At 38.2% G+C, this 21,259-nt stretch overlaps 1 protein-coding gene across 9 annotated transcripts in view; it reads right to left on the bottom strand.

Annotated features, from left to right (window-relative positions):
• LOC103265492 (nucleosome assembly protein 1-like 1) overlaps window positions 1-21,259 on the bottom strand; it is a 41,399-nt gene that overhangs the window by 8,532 nt on the left and 11,608 nt on the right. For 2 of the 9 annotated variants that reach the window (XM_008063151.2, XM_021715070.1), the window contains exons 2-9: window positions 19,741-19,777; window positions 14,319-14,404; window positions 12,760-12,862; window positions 5,574-5,715; window positions 5,243-5,323; window positions 3,849-3,977; window positions 2,263-2,334; window positions 120-259 (exon numbers count right to left, since the gene is read on the bottom strand). In XM_008063151.2, the coding sequence (XP_008061342.1) occupies window positions 120-259; window positions 2,263-2,334; window positions 3,849-3,977; window positions 5,243-5,323; window positions 5,574-5,715; window positions 12,760-12,862; window positions 14,319-14,404; window positions 19,741-19,757 (770 nt within the window). In that variant the 5' untranslated portion in view covers window positions 19,758-19,777. Of the gene's footprint in view, window positions 1-119; window positions 260-2,262; window positions 2,335-3,848; window positions 3,978-5,242; window positions 5,324-5,573; window positions 5,716-12,759; window positions 12,863-14,318; window positions 14,405-19,740; window positions 19,794-21,259 lie in introns of those variants that run through there. The other 7 variants (XM_021715071.1, XM_008063150.1, XM_021715072.1 and 4 more) reach the window with 7 other exon arrangements.

Here is a 21,259-nt window from a genome sequence, read left to right as displayed (position 1 = left end):
TTTTGCCAAAACGTATGGAGACAGACTATGTACATATGTAACTGAAAATACAAGTATCACTAGTCAGAAGTACAACAAAGAGAAAAAACATTCTGTTCAAATAGTAATATTAAACTCACCCTGTACACCCCATAATTTCTGGTCCATCAAAAGAAAAAGGATCAGAATCATCTGGTTCTGACCTCATCCTGTATGTCTTTGTCAACACTTCGTTTGTGAAATATTCATTGGGTTCAAAGTGAAATTCTAAGACAAAACTCTGGAGGAAGAAAGCATTAAGTTATTTAAATATCTACACCATAAACTTCAATGAGTTAGTATGCAAAGTTTAATCTGTGGTTTTTACAAGCACATATAAAATTCTAAGTAAGGCCAGGTGCAGCAACTCACACCTGTAATCCCAGCATTTTGAAAGGCAAGAAGACTGCCTGACCCCAGAGGTTCAAGACCAGCCTAGGCAGTTTGGGGAGACATCATCACTACAATAAATTAAAAAATTAGCCAGGCATAGTGGCATGCACTTGTGGTTCCAGCTACTTGGAAGGCTGAGGTGGAAAGTTCACCTCGGCCCAGCAGGTTGAGGCTGCAGTGGCTGTGAGCATGCCACTGCACTCCAGCCTGGGGAACAGAGTGAAAATCTGGCTGAAAAATAAAATAATTTAGCTGGGCTTGGTGGCTCAGCCTGTAATCCCGCGCCTTTGGGAGGCTGAGGTGAGTGGATTGCCTGAGCCCGTGGGTTCGAGACCCGCCTGGCCAGCGAGACCTCATCTCTACAATAAATTAAAAAATCAGCCGGGCGTGGTAGTGCATGCCTGTAATTCCGGCTACTTGGAAGGCTGAGGCAGAAGGATCGCCGGAGCCCAGCAGGCGAGGCTGTGGTGGCCAGTCTGGGCAACTGAGTTAGATTCCAACTGAAAAAAAAGAAGAAAAAGAAAAAGAAAAAAATTTAAAAGATAAAATAAAATTCTAAGTAATAATGCTTCCTCTACTCTGAAATATATAATTTTAAGAATGAAGCCAGGCATGGTGGCTCAAGACTGTAATCCCAGCACTTTGGGAGGCTGAGGCAAGAGGAATGCCTGAGCCCAGGGGTTCATGATCAGCCTGGGCAACTTGGCAGGACCTCGTCTCTATAATAAATCATAAAAATTAGCTGGACATGGTGATGTACACTTGTAGTTCCAGCTTCTGAAAGGCTGAGGTGAAGGATCACCTGAGCCCAGCAGGTAGAGGCTGCAGTGGCCATGAGCATGGCACTGCACTCCAGCATGAGTGACAGACGGAGACCGCAACTCAAAAAAAAAAAAAAATGAAAGAGCCAGATAAATCCCAAATTATGTTACAAGCAAAATGAGGTACACATAAATCAAACTGAATAAAGTTTAGTTTCAATTTGCAACTATTATTTAGTAACATGTTTACACAATAGGCTAGATATACCTAAATAAACTGACCATGTACCCTTTCCTTCCTACCTACCACCATGAAAGGAGCTTTTAAAAGGATTAGAGGTCGGGCTCGGTGGCTCAGCCTATAATCCCAGCACTTTGGGAGGTCGAGGTGAGTGAATCACCTGAGCCCACGGGTTCAAGAAAAGCCAGAGCAACTAGGTGAGACCTCATCTCTACAATAAATCAAAAATTAGCCGGGCATGGTAGCGCGCACCTATAGTTCCAGCTACTTGGAAGACTAAGGCAGAAAGATTGTCAGAGCCCAGCAGATCGAGGCTACGGTGGCTGGGAGCGTGCCACTGCACTCCAGTCTGGGTGACAGAGTGAGACTCTAACTCAAAAAAAAAAGGATTAGAACCTGAACTTGACACAGAAAAAACCCAGACTTAAGAATCTACAGCCTCATAGTCGCTACAGTAGTTTTGATCATATTTGACATAATGCTGGTGGTTTTGCAGAGAGCAACTGCTGGTTGATATTTCCTTTGGTGGAGTGGGGACCCTCTGTCATCATCTGTCTTAGGTTAATTTCCAGGCACAGGCCTCTTATTACAGAATGAGTTTTTACTTATTCACATCCCCCTGCCATTATTTGTAACCACTTTAATACAGAATTAAGGACTGTCAGTGTTCTGAAAACATCTTGTTCAGAGGAAGGAAAAGGAATAAATACTGAATCACAGTTAATAGCATCCAAATATTTATTTACTATGATAAAAAAGTAACCTTGAATGTGACCTTTTAAAAAAATTTCCATTTATCTACCCATAAGCATCTATTACAAAATTGGAAATATTTTAAAGTTCTTTTACCATAGGCTGGCCAGCATCTGAGAACTTCACTTTAATGTCTTTCAAGTGCTTCAGAATAGGTTCGTCATGTTCCTTCAAGTTAAAAAAAAATGTTTTTAAATAAGCATCTAATGTCTTTCAAGGGTTTGCTATTACTACACAGACCCTTGCTGACTGACATATATATTTTATAGCAAAGTTTTCTATAACAATTATAATCTTAAAACACTCAGGATTACAGCTAGTTATAGTATAAACTAAAGTTAGTTTATACTGTGGTTCTGCTGCCACTGGGAGAGAAAGTGACTAAATAGAGAACATTATGTAAAATGGGCTAAAAAATAGAAATCTGAGTCTAAATGAGGCATATTTGCTTTTAAAACGATTTCTGATTACAACTGCTGTCTTCTCCAGATGTATGTTCCTCTACTCCTGGCTTGATATTTTTCTACTTTGCTAAAGTAGAAGTACAGTAAACAGTAATTGTGTTGAGATCATTACTTTTTCTTAATATAATGCCCAGCAATCACAAAGGTAGTATATACTACAAAGCAAATGGTAGTGGCTCAAGAAATGCTTCTAAGGCAAGTTTCCCAAAGGTGACATCTACAATGGTTTTGCAGAGAACAAGCTAAACATCTTTGCGGTATATCCTTTTAAAATGAAAATTTCCCCTAAAAGTAGTTCTTGTTTCAGACAAAAGAAGGGCTGGGAAGGTTTATAAACTATAAGAATCCTCTTTTCCATCATACCTACATACTAACCATGTAAAGCCAGAAGGCACCGAGCTATGAGAAAACACCAGTCAATAATGAGCAACTGGACTGGGCGCAGTGGCTCATGCCTATAATCCCAACACTTTGAGAGGCAGAGGTGAGAGAATTCCTTGAGCCCAGGAGTTCAAGACTAGCCTGGGCAAAATGGCAAGACTTCATCTCTACAATAAAATAAGAAATTTAGCCGAGCATGTAGCACATACCTACAGCCCCAGCTACTCAGGTGGCTGAGGCAGAAGGATCGCCTGAGCCAAGCAGGTCGAGGCTGTGGTAGCCGTGATCATGCCACTCTATTCCAGCCTAAATGACAGAGTGAGATTCTGACTCAAAAATAATAATAATAAATAAAAACAAGCAAGGCACAGTGGCTCATGGCTGTGATCCCAGCATTTTCGGAGGCAGAGGCAAGAGGACTGCCTGAGCCCAGAGGGGTTTAAGACCAGCTTGGCCAACTTGGCGAAGACCTCGTTCTCTACAATAAATCAAAAAATTAGCCGAGAGTGGTGGCACACACCTGTGGTTCCAGTTACTTGGAAAAGGCTGAGGCAGAAAGATTGCCTGAGCCCAGCAGGTTGAGGCTGCAGAGGCCATGAACATGTTACTGCTCTCCAGCATGGGTGAGAGTGAGACTCTAACTCAAATAAATAAAAAGAAAATGAACTATAATTTATTTGATTGCTAATCAAAGCTGTAATTTTCCTCCTACAGATATTAGTTTTTCCAGAAGTAAGCAATCATTCTGGAAAGGTCAATACTGAAGAAAATAGTCATTATAGCCATTTCAAAACTTCATCCTTCAAAGTAAACTGCTGTTTTTATGAATAAAATTACCTGAACCATATCACTGAGTAAGTCAACATTCTTAAAAACAGTCAACCAAAATTCAGGAATTCCTTTGGGGTCTTCTTTTTCTTCATCTTTTTTCTCATCTTCAACCTTGGCCTTTTCTTTCAGCTCCTCCTTGATTAAGGGACAGCATACATTATTGAGTATGTAGATCAGATCTCTTAATAAACTCTTGTACATACCTCTTAACTTACAAGCAGTGGCAGAACATAAAAACCCAAAAGCCCACAAAAACAATCATCATTACTTTCAGCCAAAGAAGTTCTGGTCTATTTGTGTAAATACTGCTGTTACCCAGATCAAACTTTTAATTCCATCAAAATTACTGCTACCACACTCCTCCCTCCAAAAAGTACCACTAAGATGACAAAGATTGGTAGGAAAATCATTTTAGAAAAAACAAAAACTGAATAATTTCATGAAGGAATGAAGTTTTTTAAGCACAGTAAACAGAAAAGCAAAAGAAATGCCTCATCCCATTGTGTTCTTAATCAAAATAATATTATATTCTCCTTACCAAACACCATTAAAATAGCAATGCCGGCCGGGTTCGGTGGCTCAGCCTGTAATCCCACACCTTTGGGAGGTTGAGGTGAGTGGACTGCCTGAGCCCACGGGTTCGAGACCCGCCTGGGCAGCGAGACCTCAACTCTACAATAAATAATAAAAAAAAAAAATCAGCCGGGCATGGTGGCGCATGCCTGTAATTCCGGCTACTCGGAAGGCTGAGGCCGGAAGGATCGCCGGAGCCCAGCAGGCCGAGGCTGCGGTGGCCGGGAGCGGCCACTGCACTCCAGTCTGGGCGACAGAGTGAGACTCCAACTCAAAAAAACAAAAAACAATGAAAATGTGAAGAAAAATGACTTTGGGAACAAATGGTGTCAGGCTAAACTACAGCTTATCTGCACTATCACTTTACAAAAAAGAAAACACTAGGTATAAAAACACCACTAATCATGTAATACTGTACTCCATCACCAAATGCTTAATATTTCTGACAAGTCATAAGATGTTATCTAAAAACACACAATCTGGGCACGGTGGCTCACACCTATAATCCCAGCACTTTGGGAGGCTGAGGTGAGAGGATTGCCTGAGCCCATGGGTTCAGTCTGGGCAACTGGCAAGACCTCATCTCTACAATAAGTCAAAAGAATTGGCCAGGCATGGTGGTGCATGCCTGTAGTTCCAGCTACTTGGAAGGCTGAGGCAGAAGGCTGAAGCCCAATAAGTCGAGGCTACAATGGCCATCAGCATGCCACTGCACTCCAGCCTGGGCAACAGAGTTATAGACTCCAACTCAAATACACACACACAGAGTTAGACTCCAACTCACACACACACACTCATACACACACACACACAAAGTTGATACTAACCGAAATTTCATCTTCTTCATCTGGTTTCCATTCACATTCTTCTTCCGTAGGTTCATAAATTGCATTAATAATCTCAAATCGCTAAAATGATTTAAAAAAAAAAAAAGAGGTTTATATAAAAAACATTGGTTTCTCATTAAGAATTCTTATAATCAATGCATACTATAACCTTAATCGCTGATAGTTTACTCAAGTACATAAGTACATCTAATAATTGTTTCAGTGAGAAGGCTAAAGACTAACCTCCTTCAAGTTTGTATGTATTTCCAGAGCTTATCTTCTAGAATGCTAGATGTCAGACAAATTAAATTCAAGTAGAAGAAAGCATTACCTTATCAAATAGAGGCTGATAGAGAACAGCATACTTCCTTTCAAGATCATGAACTTCCTCATAGAATTTGGCTTCTATCTGTGCACATTTAACTTGAAGGTTTTTGAGAGCATTCACTCGTCTTTTAACTACCCTAGGCAAGCTGAAAGGTTAGAAACCAGTTACACAGCATCACAACAAAACAGAAAGCACACTTTTGTCATATTGAAATCGAAGCATAAGACTTAGTGAATGACAGGTTTTCTATTTAAAAGCAAAAGTCAGATCAAAGTAATTAAAATTCAGGATATCCACTGATCCATTGACTACAAAATATTTCAAAAGTGGTAACTTAACCAGGTGAAGTAAACTGGTAAGAAAATAAAAATATTGTCAAATGAAGATCCCAGTTTTCAAATCTTTCATTATAACAAGTTCAGTGTTTATCACTGCTGGCATTTCAACCATAAATAGATAGATTTTTATGAAATTAAAGACAAACAACTCTGAGAAAAACAGTGATTAAATGACTTTTTCTTTCTTTAACTACATATCTCACCTGTATTAGGAATAAGAGGGAGAGCATATACACACTAGAAAAAAGGACAAAATCCTACACCATTACTTTCTGTTTGAGTCTCCCTATTTAATGTGGAATATGAAATTATATTAAATAAGTATGTAACATGAAGGAGGAGATACATTTTTAAAATAAGTTTTGTTGAGATTTAATTTATACATCATACAATGCACTACAGGGCACCGATGTTAAAAAGCTTGAAAAATGAGTCCCTTGAAAAATGATTATATATATGTACCCTCTACCAACCAAAAATGCTCACATTTGAAATTTATCTAATTTTAGGCAATCTATACAACAGATACAAAATCCAGGTTAAAATCTCCAGCCACAGATTTATGTAAATCATCTAATTTTTTTACTTAACCATTAACTTAAGATTATTAGAAATTTTAAAAAGACACCAACTTTCTGTTTCTACAATTAAATGTAAAAAAAACAAACAAACCAATATTCTATCAAGGTGGTAAACTAGCATGAGCTTCTGACATTTCCTGACACCATCCCTTCCTCCCCCCTAAATTAACCTAGAAACTTTACAATCAAGAAGGAAGCAACTATTCAGGCGCGCCACACACACACACACACAAGCAATTTCAGGCGCGACACACACACACACACACTTTCTAAATAACACTGAAGGCTTCAGGGTGAGCTGCAATGTGGGGAGGGAATGGCCAGACGCGAGACACACACACACACACACACACACACACACACACACACACACACACACACACACACACACTTTCTAAATAACACTGAAGGCTTCAGGGTGAGCTGCAATGTGGGGAGGGAATGGCCAGAGCAGGCAGCACTGAGGACAGGTTGGAAGTAGCATATTCTTTATCTTTGCCAGAATGCTTTTAAGTTCTGTTATTGCCCTACAAAAAATTTTTTTAAAAATCAATGCCTGTCCCCTTCACCCCTTGCAAAAGCCCAATGCCAATGTTCCTAGGTAACATGAAGAGCAAATGAAAGCTGGACTAGCTCAGAGCCCTCAAGCATTCATTCCTCTACTTCATCCAATCTAGGAATGGTGAATTCTAATTCAATCAAAGGAGACTGTCTTCTAAAGCAAACAAGAAAAACTACCTGGAATTAGCAGCAAACTTTACAGTCAAAAATGAGTACCCTACTTAGGCTTACCCCACCCCATTCTCCTTAAACTTCATGAAACTGTCACAAACCAGTCTGACCTTCATTTTTCCCTAATCCCAGGATAACTGATATCGTCCCATGTGCCTCAGCTCAAAGGCCAAAATAACTAGATACTACAGTAGTACAATGTCTATAAAAGAATGAGGCAATTATCACCTGAAGCAGCATCATTGGACAAAGAATATAAGAATGCAAATATATGTAAAGATTGAAGAAAGATTAACAATATGCAACAAGACCAAGAAATCTAAAACAAAGTAAGATGTTAAGTATGCAAAACACAGTAACTAAAATAACCAACAACAGGATAGATTCAACTGAGGAAAAAGTTTATGAACTTGACAAGTTCTCCCTGAAGGCAGTATGTAAGACAGAAAATAGAAAAGCTCTGAGATATGGATGACAAAAGTATCTGCTGACAAACAGAAAAGGAGAAGGATATCTTAACAAATGAGGATGATAAATTCCTCAGAATTAAGGCAATATAAAAATTCTTACTCTACTCCCCAGCCAAGAAAATGAATTGTAATTTTTAAGATGTTTAAGAACTCTAAATTTATAATTTCATAGCCAAACTATTGTTTAGATATAAAAGATAAAAATTATATCAGGTATACCAGACTTCAGGAGGTATGCCACAGGTACTCACTATATTGAAAAACTTTGGAGGAAGTAAAAAACAGAATAAACAAACAAAAAAACCCAGGAGATTCAAATTAAAGTATGAGTGTGGTCAAATATCTTGGTAAGTTTCACTGCTGACTTAAAGGAAAAAACAGCTAGGGAAAGCACATTTACAGATACTGGTAGACTTACAACTCCACAGAGATAAATAAACTTAGGCATTAGGTTATGAAATACTAGTATAATAAAAAACAGAATGCCTTAACTTTAGAACCAGCAGAAAACAACCTGATCTATCTCATGGAAAGAAGCAAGAAAAAAAATCAAAGTAAAATTAAAAACACAAGATGGCAGCAATAAATCCAAAAAACAATGTAAGTTTCAAGAAATGAAAACTTGAACATTCGTACTAGAGGAAGATACAGATGGAAAAATACATTACCATTACCAGGTTTTAAAAAAAGGACACTGGGGTAGGCATCATAATTTTAGGCAAACAGAACTTGTGGCCCCCAAAATACCATAAAATACAAAGGAGGACATTATATATCAGTAAAATGGAGCAAGAGAACAAGACATGGACATCACAAACATCATATACCTAATAATATGGCTTTAAAATATATCAATCCACAACTAACAGAAATATAAGGTGAAATAACAAAACCAATTGAAGATTTTTTTTTCTTGAGTTGGGAGTCTCACTCTGTCGCCCAGGCTGGAGTATAGTGGCTCGCTCCCAGCCACCACAGCCTTGACCTGGTGGGCTCAGGTGATTATTCCTCCTCAGTCCTCCAAGCAGCTGGAACTATAGGTGCGTGCTACCATGCTCAGCTAATTTTTTGATTTATTGTAGAGATGAGGTCTCACCAAGTTGCTGGTTTTGAACCCCTTGAGCTCAAGCAAACCTCTCACCTCAGCCTCCAAAGTGCTGGGATTACAGGCTTGAGCCAACACACCTGGTCTCCAATTGGAGATTTAACTGACCGAGAAACTGTTAAGTCAAGCAGACAATCAGTAAGCAGAAATAAAGAGAATCTGAACAATATAAATATACTCAAGCTATTAATTTCAACAAAGATCTTCGCAACCAACATATACAGAAATTTTGCAAAAACAAGTGTATTAAGGCCATAAAGGACACAAATTAAAAAATAAAATGAACTAAGCATTCAATTTAAAAAACTAGAAAGAGTAATAGGGCAAACCTAAAAAAGAAGAAAATGCCACTAAAGTCAGAAACTACTGAGAGCAACCAAAACATAAAAAAAAAGTAAAATCCAAAGAAAAATTAATGTTCTAAGAAACATATAATAAGATCAATACAACTAGTAAAATTAAGGTGCAAAATACAGAATATGAAAAAGAAAATAACTAGACTTTTAAAATACACCAACTATGTACTAATTAATTTAAAACCCAGATAATTTGGTGAGGGCCTGCTTCCTGAAAAGAAAAAAAAAAACATGGATATAAAATGCATACATGTTTAAAATATAAGATTCCAAAACTGACACGAAAACCTGGATTAGTTTCTTTTTAAGTACCCCAAAATTCCCCAGGACCTCTAATTTCCAAACTCCAAAGGTCCAAGTAAATTTTTAGGAGTTCTACCAATTGTTCAAGGAACAGTTAATTCCTGCCTTACAGAAGTTGTTGCAGAAAAAGTAAAAGCTCCATGAACTTCAATAGCAGCTAAAACCATTTAAGCATTACCACTCCCTGGAAAGTTTCTTAATGCACATTCACTTTTACATACATACACACATGCATACTTACACACTCACAAGATCATTTCATTAATAAGGATTCTAAATATTAACTGTTCAACTCAACAATTTAAGTAACATATTACGATTAGGTTTATTACAGGAATGTAAGGCTGGTTTGATATCAAGTATGTATTTCAAAACATATATTTACTCAATAAATTCAAGGAAAAAGTTCAATACAGCATCTTCATTGATAGCATTAAAAAAGTCAAGATTAAAAAAACAGTAAAAAAGGCAGATTTCAATGCAGAGATTTTATATTCATTTTCACTATGAATGGAATTAAGACAAAGATGCCCGTTTTTAATGCATGTTTAACATAGCCCTAAAAGTCCCAGTCAAAGAAAAAAAACATATGGAGTATAGTATAATGTGGAAAAATAGACCAGTTAAAACTGCCACTACTTCCAGATAAGATCTTTTGTTGGGGGAGGGGGACAAATTGCTACAATAAATATAGCAAGCTTACTGGATACAAGATTTAAAAAAAAAAAAAATCAATACTCCTCTAAATATCAAGAACAGGCAACCAGAAAATACAATATGTAAGATATTATTCACGACAGCCACACAACTACACAGAAATTAACCAACTTTATGAAGAATATTTGAAACTATAATAAGAAACACACAGTGTGATCTGAATATTTGTCTGGATATGACCATACTAAAAAGATGTAATTCTCCATCAATCTATAAGTTCTGTGCAATTCCTATCAAAATTTTATAACTTTGTTGAGAACCCTGTAAACTTAGCTGTCAAAAATGTGGAATAAAGTTCTATCTATGGTTAGGTCAATTATAATACTGTGTTCGGGGGAGGGGGCATGAAATAAAGTAACTTGCACTGACAGACATTAAGACATACTGTAAAGTTACAGTAATTAAGAGTGACAATGACAAAATAGAGACAAAAAGAACAATGAAACAGAACACAGGCGCTGTGCAACAAAAGGTAAGTTCACAAATAAGTGAGGAAAGAATAGTTTAGTGAATAGTATGAAAACTGAAAGGGGGCAGGAACTAGATGCTTACCTACATCAAATACAAAGGTGGACTCTAGAGGGATTAAAGACCTAAATGTATAAAGTAAAACTAGTCAACTGAAAATGTGAAAGGGAACTAGGAAGGACTTCTTAAACAACTTCAAAACACAAGCCTTAGGGTAAAATATTTTACTAAAAAATCTAAGACCTTACCCCACAAAACCATAATAAAAAATACTGATTAATGAAAAAAAGAAAAAAAAAAAAAAAAATCGAAGACTTCTGTTTACCTGAGGACTCCATAGATAAAATTAGTAGAAATGACATAATATATTACTTACAATGGTTAAAACTGATCAGGGAATAACATTTAGAATATAAAAGGACTTCTCCAAAACATGAAAAAAAAACAAAAACAAAAAAAGAGTAATCCCACAGGATAACAGACACAGGGTATAAATAAGCAGCCAAAATGGCTCAAGCATTATCAAGAAAAGCTCATTAAGCTGGACTTGGTGGCTCAGCCTGTAATCTTGCTCCTTGGTAGGCTGAGGTGAGTGGACTGCCTGAGCCCGCGGGTTCGAGACCCAGCTGGGCAACTTGGGAAGACCTCATCTCCACTATAAATCAAAAAATTAGCCGGGCATGGCAGCGCATGCCTGTAGTTCCAGCTACTTGGAAGGCTGAGGCGGAAGGATCGCTGGAGCCCAGCAGGTCGAGGCTGCAGTGGCCGGCAGCGGCCACTGCACTCCAGTCCGGGCGACAGAGTGAGACTCCAATTCAAAAAAAAAAGAAAGAAAGAAAAGCTCATTATCAAGAAATGCTCAGGCCAGGAGCAGCAACTTATGCCTGTAATCCCAACACTGTGGGAAGCTAAGGCAGGAGGACTACATGAGCCCAGGAGTTTGAGACTAGCCTAGGCAACATAGTGAGACCTTGTCCTAAAAAAACAAACAAAACAAAAATTTTAAAAGGGGGGGGGAGTTTGAAACTCATTAGCAATCAGAAAATACAAACTTTATTTTATTTATTTATTTACTTTTTGAGTTGGAGTCTCACTCTGTTGCCCAGACTGGAGTGCAGTGGCCGCTTCCAGCCACTGCAGCCTCGACCTGCTGGGCTCCGGCGATCCTATCGCCTCAGCCTTCCAAGTAGCCGGAATTATAGGCACGCACTACCATGCCCAGCTGATTTTTTGATTTATTGTAGAGATGACGTCTTGCCTAGTTGCCCAGGCGGGTCTCGAACCCGCAGGCTCAGGTAATCCACTCACCTCAGCCTCCCAAAGTGCAGGATTACAGGCTGAGCCACCGAGCCTGGCAAAATACAAACTTTAAAAACGAGCCCACACTCTTAGATTGGTTAAAAAAAAAAATTCAAAGCTGGGTGATATTAATTGTTAGCAGAGACACAAAGATAAAACAATTTCCAAGGCACTGGGTACAATATTTCTGGAAATCAAGTCAGATATACTTGAGACTTGAACACCCTATATTAACTAGCAATCCCACTGCTAAGTACACACCCTAAAGAAATTCTAACACAATTCCTTTAGAGGACATTTACAAAGATATCCACCACAGTAGAACGTGTTGATAAAGACAGAAGTCCATCAAAAAAAAAGAACACAACAGAACATAGTGAGCACCCACCATGAAGAACTATACTATGTACAATATATACAAGATAGCAACCTGAATGGATCTTAAAAATCATAAAGCTGAGTTTCTTAAAAACTGCATATGCTAAGTAAGATATTCAGATATTAATGATTTATGTCACCAACAAAAAAAGAAATCTATGTCTTCTAATTCTGTGCACTTCTAACAAACCTCTAAACATATCTCAGGAATGGTTAAGAGCAGTTTACGTCCTATGAACCTCAATCAAAATAAGCTTTAAAAGACCAATGTAAATGGGTGGTACTAAGTACCATCTTAAAATTCCAATAATCCTATATTGAATACCAACAAATATTAGGTTTCCACACTGCATACCTAGATTCTAGATGGTCTTAAAAAGACACACCTGCAATGTTGACTATATAAAGATAAATAAGGACTATGGAAAAGAAGAACTTGTACCTTTCAATGTATCCTGTTGGTGTTTCTACCAGACCATCAAGTCTTTCTTGAAGGGCTGCAAGAATCTGAGGATTTTGCATCATCTGAACAGTCAGCTGACGCGCTTAAAAAAAAAAGGGGGCATCGAAAGAAGGATTTTTATAAAAATGTATTATGCTTTTTTAATAGGACAATCCAATCTCATGAAGTTTTCCTAACTGGCCCACAAATTGCTAGTACATATAATGAGTAAAGATGGGCAGAGCAATCTAAGAAAATACACTCTAGGAAGAAAACCCAATATTCAGAAATATTTCAGATTCCTAATCTCTAAAGCATGGCATTTCTCAAGGCCATTGCCACAACTACTATGAACAATATCTTTTCCCTTCCTAGTATCTTGTGCTTCGCCCACCTTGCATTTTAGGAAGCTCAAAGCTTCATCCAGATGCCTATCTATGACTCTTGACAGTCCTTTGAATACAGACAACACACATCAGAAAACTGCAAATATGGTGAGTTTTAAGCCAGGGAAAAAGAAAAAGTGAGTGACCTGGATGTTTGTTTGATGTTGTATAGTATATTTGTATGTATAAGGAAAGTTTTTAACAGTTGAGACATAAGTCATAACTGAAGCCAAACAAAATGATATTAATGGCTTTTAAAAAGTTGTATAGTATATTTGTATGTATAAGGAAAGCTTTTAACAGTTGAGACATAAGTCGTAACTGAAAACAAAATGATATTAATGGCTTTTAAAAAGTATACTTAATCCAAAATATGCTAGATTTATACAAAACAAATTATGTTGCTAATCTTCTCTTGCTCTTCAGTAGTTATTACACAAAACTTCCATTAATTTCCCCAATTATATTTTTTGAAGGTCAGTGCAACTCTGGTATTATTTCAATTATTTGATGGTATACAGCTGTGATAATCACCATGCACTTAGAAATATCAATATTAGTCACTGAGGATACAGTCCTTTATCTGTTAAGAAAATGCTGCAAAATGAAACTAACCAAGTTCAGAAGTCTTTTCACAATTAACTTTCATTTGGCTTAAAAATGAAAACCAGTCATCTGGCACCTCAGTATGCTTGGCCCAGATCTATAGGACATAACCTAAAATACAATTCCCTACCACCACCACTCCTTTCAACAATTATCTACTAAAATAATTTTTGGATGATATTGCCTACATTTAGCATTTTTTCTGTTGGGTAAATTTTTAAAAAGACACATCACATTTTCCATATATTAAACATAGTGTTTAGAAGCACCACCAAAACAACCCCTTCCAATCTCTAACATTTCAGGTTCAGACAAAACTCACAGGCAGCTGTTTGACACAGCTATGTCAAGTCACTCCAGTAGTAGAGGGTGCAAACAGTGACTTCTGATGAGCCACTACATTCATACCTTCTCTCTCTCTCACACACACACGCACTCTCACTAAAGTGGAGGTATGTGGAAAAGTGGACAATGACCAAGGGTCCAAAAAACAGAATGGACTTATTACTACCCTCTAGAAGACATGTGCCAGCAACTACTGGCTCCTGAAGTAATTTAAAATAATACCTTTGATTTTTGTTTCTTCACCAGTTTCTTCTTCTTCTACTTCTTCAACATCATCCAAATCTTGATCAAGTTCAGACTGTTCTTTGCTATAATATCACAGTATCACACCAAAGTTCAAATGTACCAATTACCAAAAAAATTACAGAAAAACAAATTCATGTTCTAAATATGCCCCTTTCAAAGCTACAAAACAGGAAATTCAGCAGGTTAATGCAGCTGTCTAACTTTGTATGTAAACAAATCAAATTGGAAGTACTTAAACTTTTATTAAAAGCATATGGTCAAATATAAAGTTTATATGTTTTAAGCTTTAAAAATATTGGTTTGATAGGTTTTGGGGGAATGTGACATCAGGAAATATGTGATTTCTTCCTAATATCTGCTAGTTCTACTCTAACTAGTAACATCCTGATTATACATGGAATAGCAACACACCAAGCTAAAAGTCCTGGCCTATCTTTTAGCAAGATGTGGCTATTATGACTATGTTTTAGCAGCAAGATAAAAAAGCAGTAGTGTAGAACTTTGAGGAAGTATCCTTACAGGATGGTAGACAACTAGGAAGCCTTTTAATCTTTATCTTGCCTTCCCTCCCACCTAGAATATGAGTATGATAGCTAGAGTTCCATTAGCCACACTGGACCAAGGAGTGTCCCAGAGAATCAGACCCCAGCTAAGCATTAAGGAGCTAGGAAAAGCAGAAGAATCCTGGTTCCTTTATGACTGTGGAGCAACCACAGCAGCCGGTTTGTTTTTGTTTTTTTACTACATAGTGGAGATGAGGAAGAGTAGTAAAGGTAAAGACCTCTAGGGGTCTTTAATAAGACCTTTATTTAGAACAAAGCCAGGAGAATGGTATCACTGAGAGAAGATTACAAAGTACTAAGATGGCCTCCTTCCCATCTCATTTTAAACAATCACCAAAAATCTCATTTTTGAACATCAGACTGTACCTAGCATTAAAGGAGGATTAAGGACTCCTAAATCAATACACAGAATCATCATACAATTCTTGTGTAATTTTACATTTTAATATTTGGATTAGAGATTTAATTGCTTTTGTGTCTAAACAGCATTTGAAAAATTTTCATAGAGACAGCAACTAATTTTTATATAGGGACAAGTACAGAAAAGGTTACCCATATTCTGTTAGCAAAATTTAAATTCTCGTCAACTAAGGAAATCAGCCTCCAAAAGTTATAAAGACTATTTCCCAAATATCTTTGACTTAATATAAACTTAGATGCGTGTACTTAAAGGAAAACTGGCTATTGGTAACACAGAGCAGCATTCCTCCAGTGTCTTTAAGCATTTACTAAATATCTAGATCTGTTTCTTTTTTTTTTTTTTTGAACTGAGGAGTCTCACTCCGTCACCCAAGTTGGAGTACAGAGGCAAGCTCACGGCTACTGCAGCATTGACCTGATGAGCTCAGGTGATCCTTCCACCTTAAGCCTCCAAGGAAATGACACTACAGGTCCACACTACCATGGTAGTTTTTGTATTTATTGTAGAAACGAGGTCTTTCTAAATTGCCCAGGCTGGTCTGGAACCCCTGGGCTCAGGGAATCCTCTCGCCTCTGCCTCCCAAATTGCTGGAATTACAGGTGAGCCAACATGCCCACCTGAACATCGATAACCTAAGGCTTTAAAACAGCTATCCACATGTCACATAACCAAATCCACTTTTATAAATAAAACCCTATTTTTGCAAATAAAATTTCATTGGAACCAACACACTAATTCAGTTATGTCTGTGGTTGCTTTCAAACCACATCAGCGGAGTTGAGTACATTGCACCCTCAGTGTCCACGGGATACTGGTTCCAGGAACTCTCACCCTCAGGTACCTATGCACATTCTCCTGCATATTTTAAATCACCTCTAAATTACAGCATAAATGCTATACTGTACTGTTTGCTTAACTGTATTTTTTTTATGTTGTTATACTTTAATTTTTTTCTCTAATGTTTTCACCTGCAGTTAGTTGAATTCACGAATGCAGAACCAGCATGTTGAACCCCAGACAGGGAGGATCCCCTCTAGAAACCATATATGGCCCCAAAAGCCTAAGATGTTTACTATCAAGTCTTTTACAAAGTTTGCCAACTCGCTTTTAAGAACAAGAATCCCCTCTTTTGCTGGCGTGGTGGCTCACACCTGAAATTCCAGCACTTTGGGAGGTGGAGGTAAGAGGATTGCCAGAGCCCAGGGGTTTGAGACCAGCCTGGGCAACTTGGCAAGACCTTATCTCTACAATAAATTTAAAAAACTAGCAGGGCATGGTAGCATGCGCCTGTAGTTCCAGTTACTTGGAAGACTTAGGCGGAAGGACTCTCTGAGCCCAGCAAGTCGATGCTGGGGTGGTCGTGAGCATGCCAACGCACTCTGGCCTGGGCAACGGAGTGAGACTCGAACTCAAAACAAAAAAAAGAAAAAGAAAAAGAAAAAACTTTTAAAACAAAATAAGGATTCCAAGGTTAAGATGGCACATAGCACAAACTCATCTGATGTTAATACTTCCAAAATCCCCAGTAAAATTATGATAAGAAGTTTTTTTCAGCCAGGCTCGGTGGCTCAGCCTGTATCCCGCTCTTTGGGAGGCTGAGGTGAGTGGACTGCCTGAGCCCGCGGGCTCAAGACCTGCCTGGGCAACTTGGCAAGACCTCATCTCTACAATAAATCAAAAAATTAGCCGGGTGTGGTAGCACGCGCCTGTAGTTCCAGCTACTCGGAAGGCTGAGGCGGAAAGATCGCCGGAGCCCAGCAGGTCGAGGCTGCAGTGGTGGCCGGGAGCGGCCACTACTGCACTCCAGTCTGGGCAACAGAGTGAGACTTTGTCAAAAAAAAAAAAAAAAAGTTTTCAAAACATATATGAGCACTGAAGGACAAGCAGACAAGTATAGAAAATGTTGGAAGCTGGAAAATAGACAAGAGAAATGAAATCTAAATTAGCAGTGGGGAAAGCCGAGAACCAGACTAAATACAGTCTTCAAAAGGACACAAACTGATGGGGATGGGGGGAAAAGGGTGAAGGTAGCTAAAATAAGGAAGGTGGCTGAAACACTAAGTAAAAACTGATAGGTAGTGAGATTCTTGCTCTTCTCCCCAACCTGAGCAGAAATATGGCAGTTTGCCCTCCGGAAAGGATAAAACTCAAAACTTGGACTGAGGGACAACAGATACAGTTAAGAGTGGCTATGTACATAGTAGAAGGCTGAACACAGACACCTCTCCCTAGCCACCTTATCTCAATTTGGTCCCACAACACTGGAAGCCAGATTTTTACACACTGGAAGCCAGATCTTTACAGATGCTGCTCACTGAAGAATCAGACCAGCCTGGAAAAAACACCATTCTGACATTGGAGGTTCTCGTAACAAATGCACACTCTGACAACCCTACACCAAAATTCCAAATTAACAAGCCTCCCACTCCCACTCCAATACTCAAATGTGACAATCGCTCTTTTTTTTTTTAAGTATCCCTCAACTGCTCCTACCTCCACCCAAGCCAATCTTAATAAACAACCAAACGTTGCCTCATTTTTGAGGACAGCCTTACAATGAGACCAAAACAAATGAGAGAAAATTTAAGAGCAAAAAGACTACACAGGTGGAAGAAACATCCAGAGATATTACAATCACAATGAAACGAGAGGAGGCTATTTTAAAAAAGGAACAGAGAGCAAAGGAGCTCTTAGAAACTAAAACAGAAATTACAAAACTCAATACAAAAGTTGAAAGATATTCTTCAGCTCTGCCCAGAAAGGAGCAAAGAAACAAAGATGGAAAATAGGACAGAAGATAATTAGAAGACCAATCTCAACATACAACATCTAACTGGAGCCCAGAAAAAGAAAACAGAAAGCAGGCAATCAACAAAGTCAGTCAAGAATATTCCCTGAACTGAAGGCCACTGAATTGCTACACTGAAAGAGTCCATACCACTGAATGCCTAACACAAGATTAAAAACAAAGTAACGTGAAAATGTCAGAACTCTGAAGTCAGAGGAGCTTCCAGAAATATATGTACTGTGTACTCTATCACTTAGAAATCAGTAATAAATATGACTTTGAACTGCAACACAGCAACACTGAAAGCAAGGTGACAATGGAGTAGTGCCTTCAAAATCCTGAAGAGAAATGAGTCCCACCTTACTATTCTATACACAAACTATTAAGCATAAGGGCAGAATAGTCATTCTCACTCATGCCACATCTCAAAATTATTTACATCCCTTGCCCTCTTCTAAGAAATAAGAGAAACAAGAGAAAGTAACATAGAATATAGCAAAGAGCAAATCCAAGAGAGAAGAAGCAAAAGGAAACCTTGAGTTGCAATAAAACAGATCCAATGACAGCCATGTATAAAGGGTTGAGCAATCCAGATTAGAGAAGTATGACCCAGAAGACAGTCACTTTCACTCTTCTGTTTTCTTATGCTGAAGACAATGCATGAGATTGACTGGAATTCCTATTTGTAATTGTATGTGCTGACCTTGTGCTGAAACTTCCTGCCCTCCCACCTCCATGAAATGCCTACCACAGTTGAGGGTCATCACATCATCCCTCCCACTCACATGTGTCCTATTTTAACACAGGCTCCTGTAAAATCACTAACAAATATTGTGCAGCTCATTCCATTCTTCCTGAGCATATTTCTGCAAAACATCCATCCATACTAGAACCCTACTATATGCCAACTTGATTAAACCCTATGTTTCCCAGGATACATGATCTTGCCCAATGACTTCCAGAATAAGTACTTGGAAAACCTCAGGAAACTTGAAGCCAGACTATGGTCTTTTTTCCTTTTTGTTATCCTATCTCGGAGCCTTCAAAAAACAGTGGTAATATTGTTTTACATAGCTTACTTTGTGAATGCTATTCATGTCTTCAAAGCACTAAGAATTAACAGGTGGTAAAACGATAAAGAAAAGCAAAGAAATTAACTAGTCAGAAGAGTACTTTCACCCCTGGAGCAAAAAGGAGCAACTGAGCAAAGGGCTTCTGACATATATAATGTTCTATTTTTAACTAGTGCACAGGTGTCTTAATATTGTTTGAACTCTGCATATACATTTTATACATATCTTACACATATGGTACATTACAGTGTAAGTAGTAAAATCTTTGGGAAATACATATCTGATCAAAATGGTTTCTCCAAGTGTTTATGATCCACTATCATGCTCAGCACTTAAGAGTAAGCATCAACAAATGGTTTAGTATCTTTCTGACAGTAATTATATATACTATATTTTATCTTGGATACACTATTCCCAACTTTTATAATAGTAGGTACTAAGCATCAAACATTACCATACATTTTCATAATATATAATTCATACTGCCATTAACTACAACATAGTACAAAGTGATGCCAAATTTCTGAAAAAGAACCAACTATCCGCCACTTACTTGTCAATGTCTGCCATGCTGTCAGAACTCCAAATATCTATGGAGAGAAACATCAATGTTAAAAAAAATTATATAATTTGTTTAAAGCCAATAAAAACATTTGAAGTCAAAACTCTTTAAAATCAATGCCATGTTGAAAACTATTCCAAAAGAAATGTACATCCTAAATAAAATGGCATTAAAAAGAAAAACTCAGCCGGGCTCGGTGGCTCAGCCTATAATCCCACGCCTTTGGGAGGCTGAGGTGAGTGGATTGCCTGAGCCCGTGGGTTCGAGACCCACCTGGGGAACTTGGCAAGACCTCATCTTTACAATAAATCAAAAATTAGCCGGGCATGGTAGTGCGCCCCTGTAGTTCCAGCTACTTGGAAGGCTAAAGCGGAAGGATCACCGGAGCCCAGCAGGGGGAGGCTGCAGTGGCCAGGAGCGGCCACTGCACTCCAGTCTGGGTGACAGAGTGAGACTCCAAATCAAAAAAAAAAAAAAAAAAAAAAAGAAAAAAGAAAAACTCAGGAAATATCCAATTCCTCCTACCAGTACCAAAAATAATTTTTCAGTTTAAAACAAGCAAGTCACCACCAGAATTTTAAACTACCGTATAAGAACTATGATAACAGAACCACAGGTAAAAAAAATCCAGTATTTGCTAGAATTACAGGAAAGGAACAGTACATGAGATTATTTATACAAATTCTTTTAACAACCATGACCAGGCAATTTTTGCTTAAATTTTTAGACTACTTAGCATCTCAGAACAAATCCACTTCATTTTTTAAAGTATTCATTTGTATCAAATTAATGTTTTTAAATCCTTGCTGACTATACTGTGTTTTCTATGGACCCTGGAGACCTTCAAAAAAGTTTAATAATCCCTGCAACAAATAACAGTCATTTAAACTATTTCATGACAGTTATAAAGCTCTGGGTCCCAACCTATGCCAGGTGAGCCTTCCCTATCTATCTCTTCAAATGTACCTGTACTTCAAGTCAGACCACTGATAACCAACTCTCCGTCTGCCCTGGATATGTTGGCACGTTGTCAAGGCTCTTGGCTACCACATCCGAGCAAATTTACTGTTAGGATGGATCATGTCCTAAGTTTCTTCCCACTAAAAGATTACTATTACCTTGGAGAATACTGCTTTTAAAGAACAATAAAGCTTATGGCAAATGTGGTGTATTTAGGTAGAAAAATGGCAAATGCCATAGGTGATCCATAGTAATCCACAGACTACAAAAAAAAAACTAAACCAGATTTAGAAAGAATTCCACATTAAAATCAAGTTATCAGCCGGGCTCGGTGGCTCAGCCTGTAATCCCGCGCTTTGGGAGGCCGAGGTGAGTGAATTGCCTGAGCCTGCAGGTTCGAGACCCGCCTGGGCAACTTGGCGAGACCTCATCTCTACAATAAATCAAAAAATCAGCGGGGCGTGGTAGCGTGCGCCTGTAGTTCCAGGTCCTTGTAAGGCTGAGGTGGAAGGTCGAGGCTGCGGTGGCTGGGAGCAGCCACTATACTCCA

Source organism: Carlito syrichta, unplaced genomic scaffold (genome assembly GCF_000164805.1).
Source record: "Carlito syrichta isolate Samal-C Ts95f unplaced genomic scaffold, Tarsius_syrichta-2.0.1 Scaffold306600, whole genome shotgun sequence".
Taxonomy (NCBI): domain Eukaryota; kingdom Metazoa; phylum Chordata; class Mammalia; order Primates; family Tarsiidae; genus Carlito; species Carlito syrichta.
Note: the sequence above shows the minus strand (reverse complement) of the source record. Positions and strands in the feature narration are given on the sequence as shown.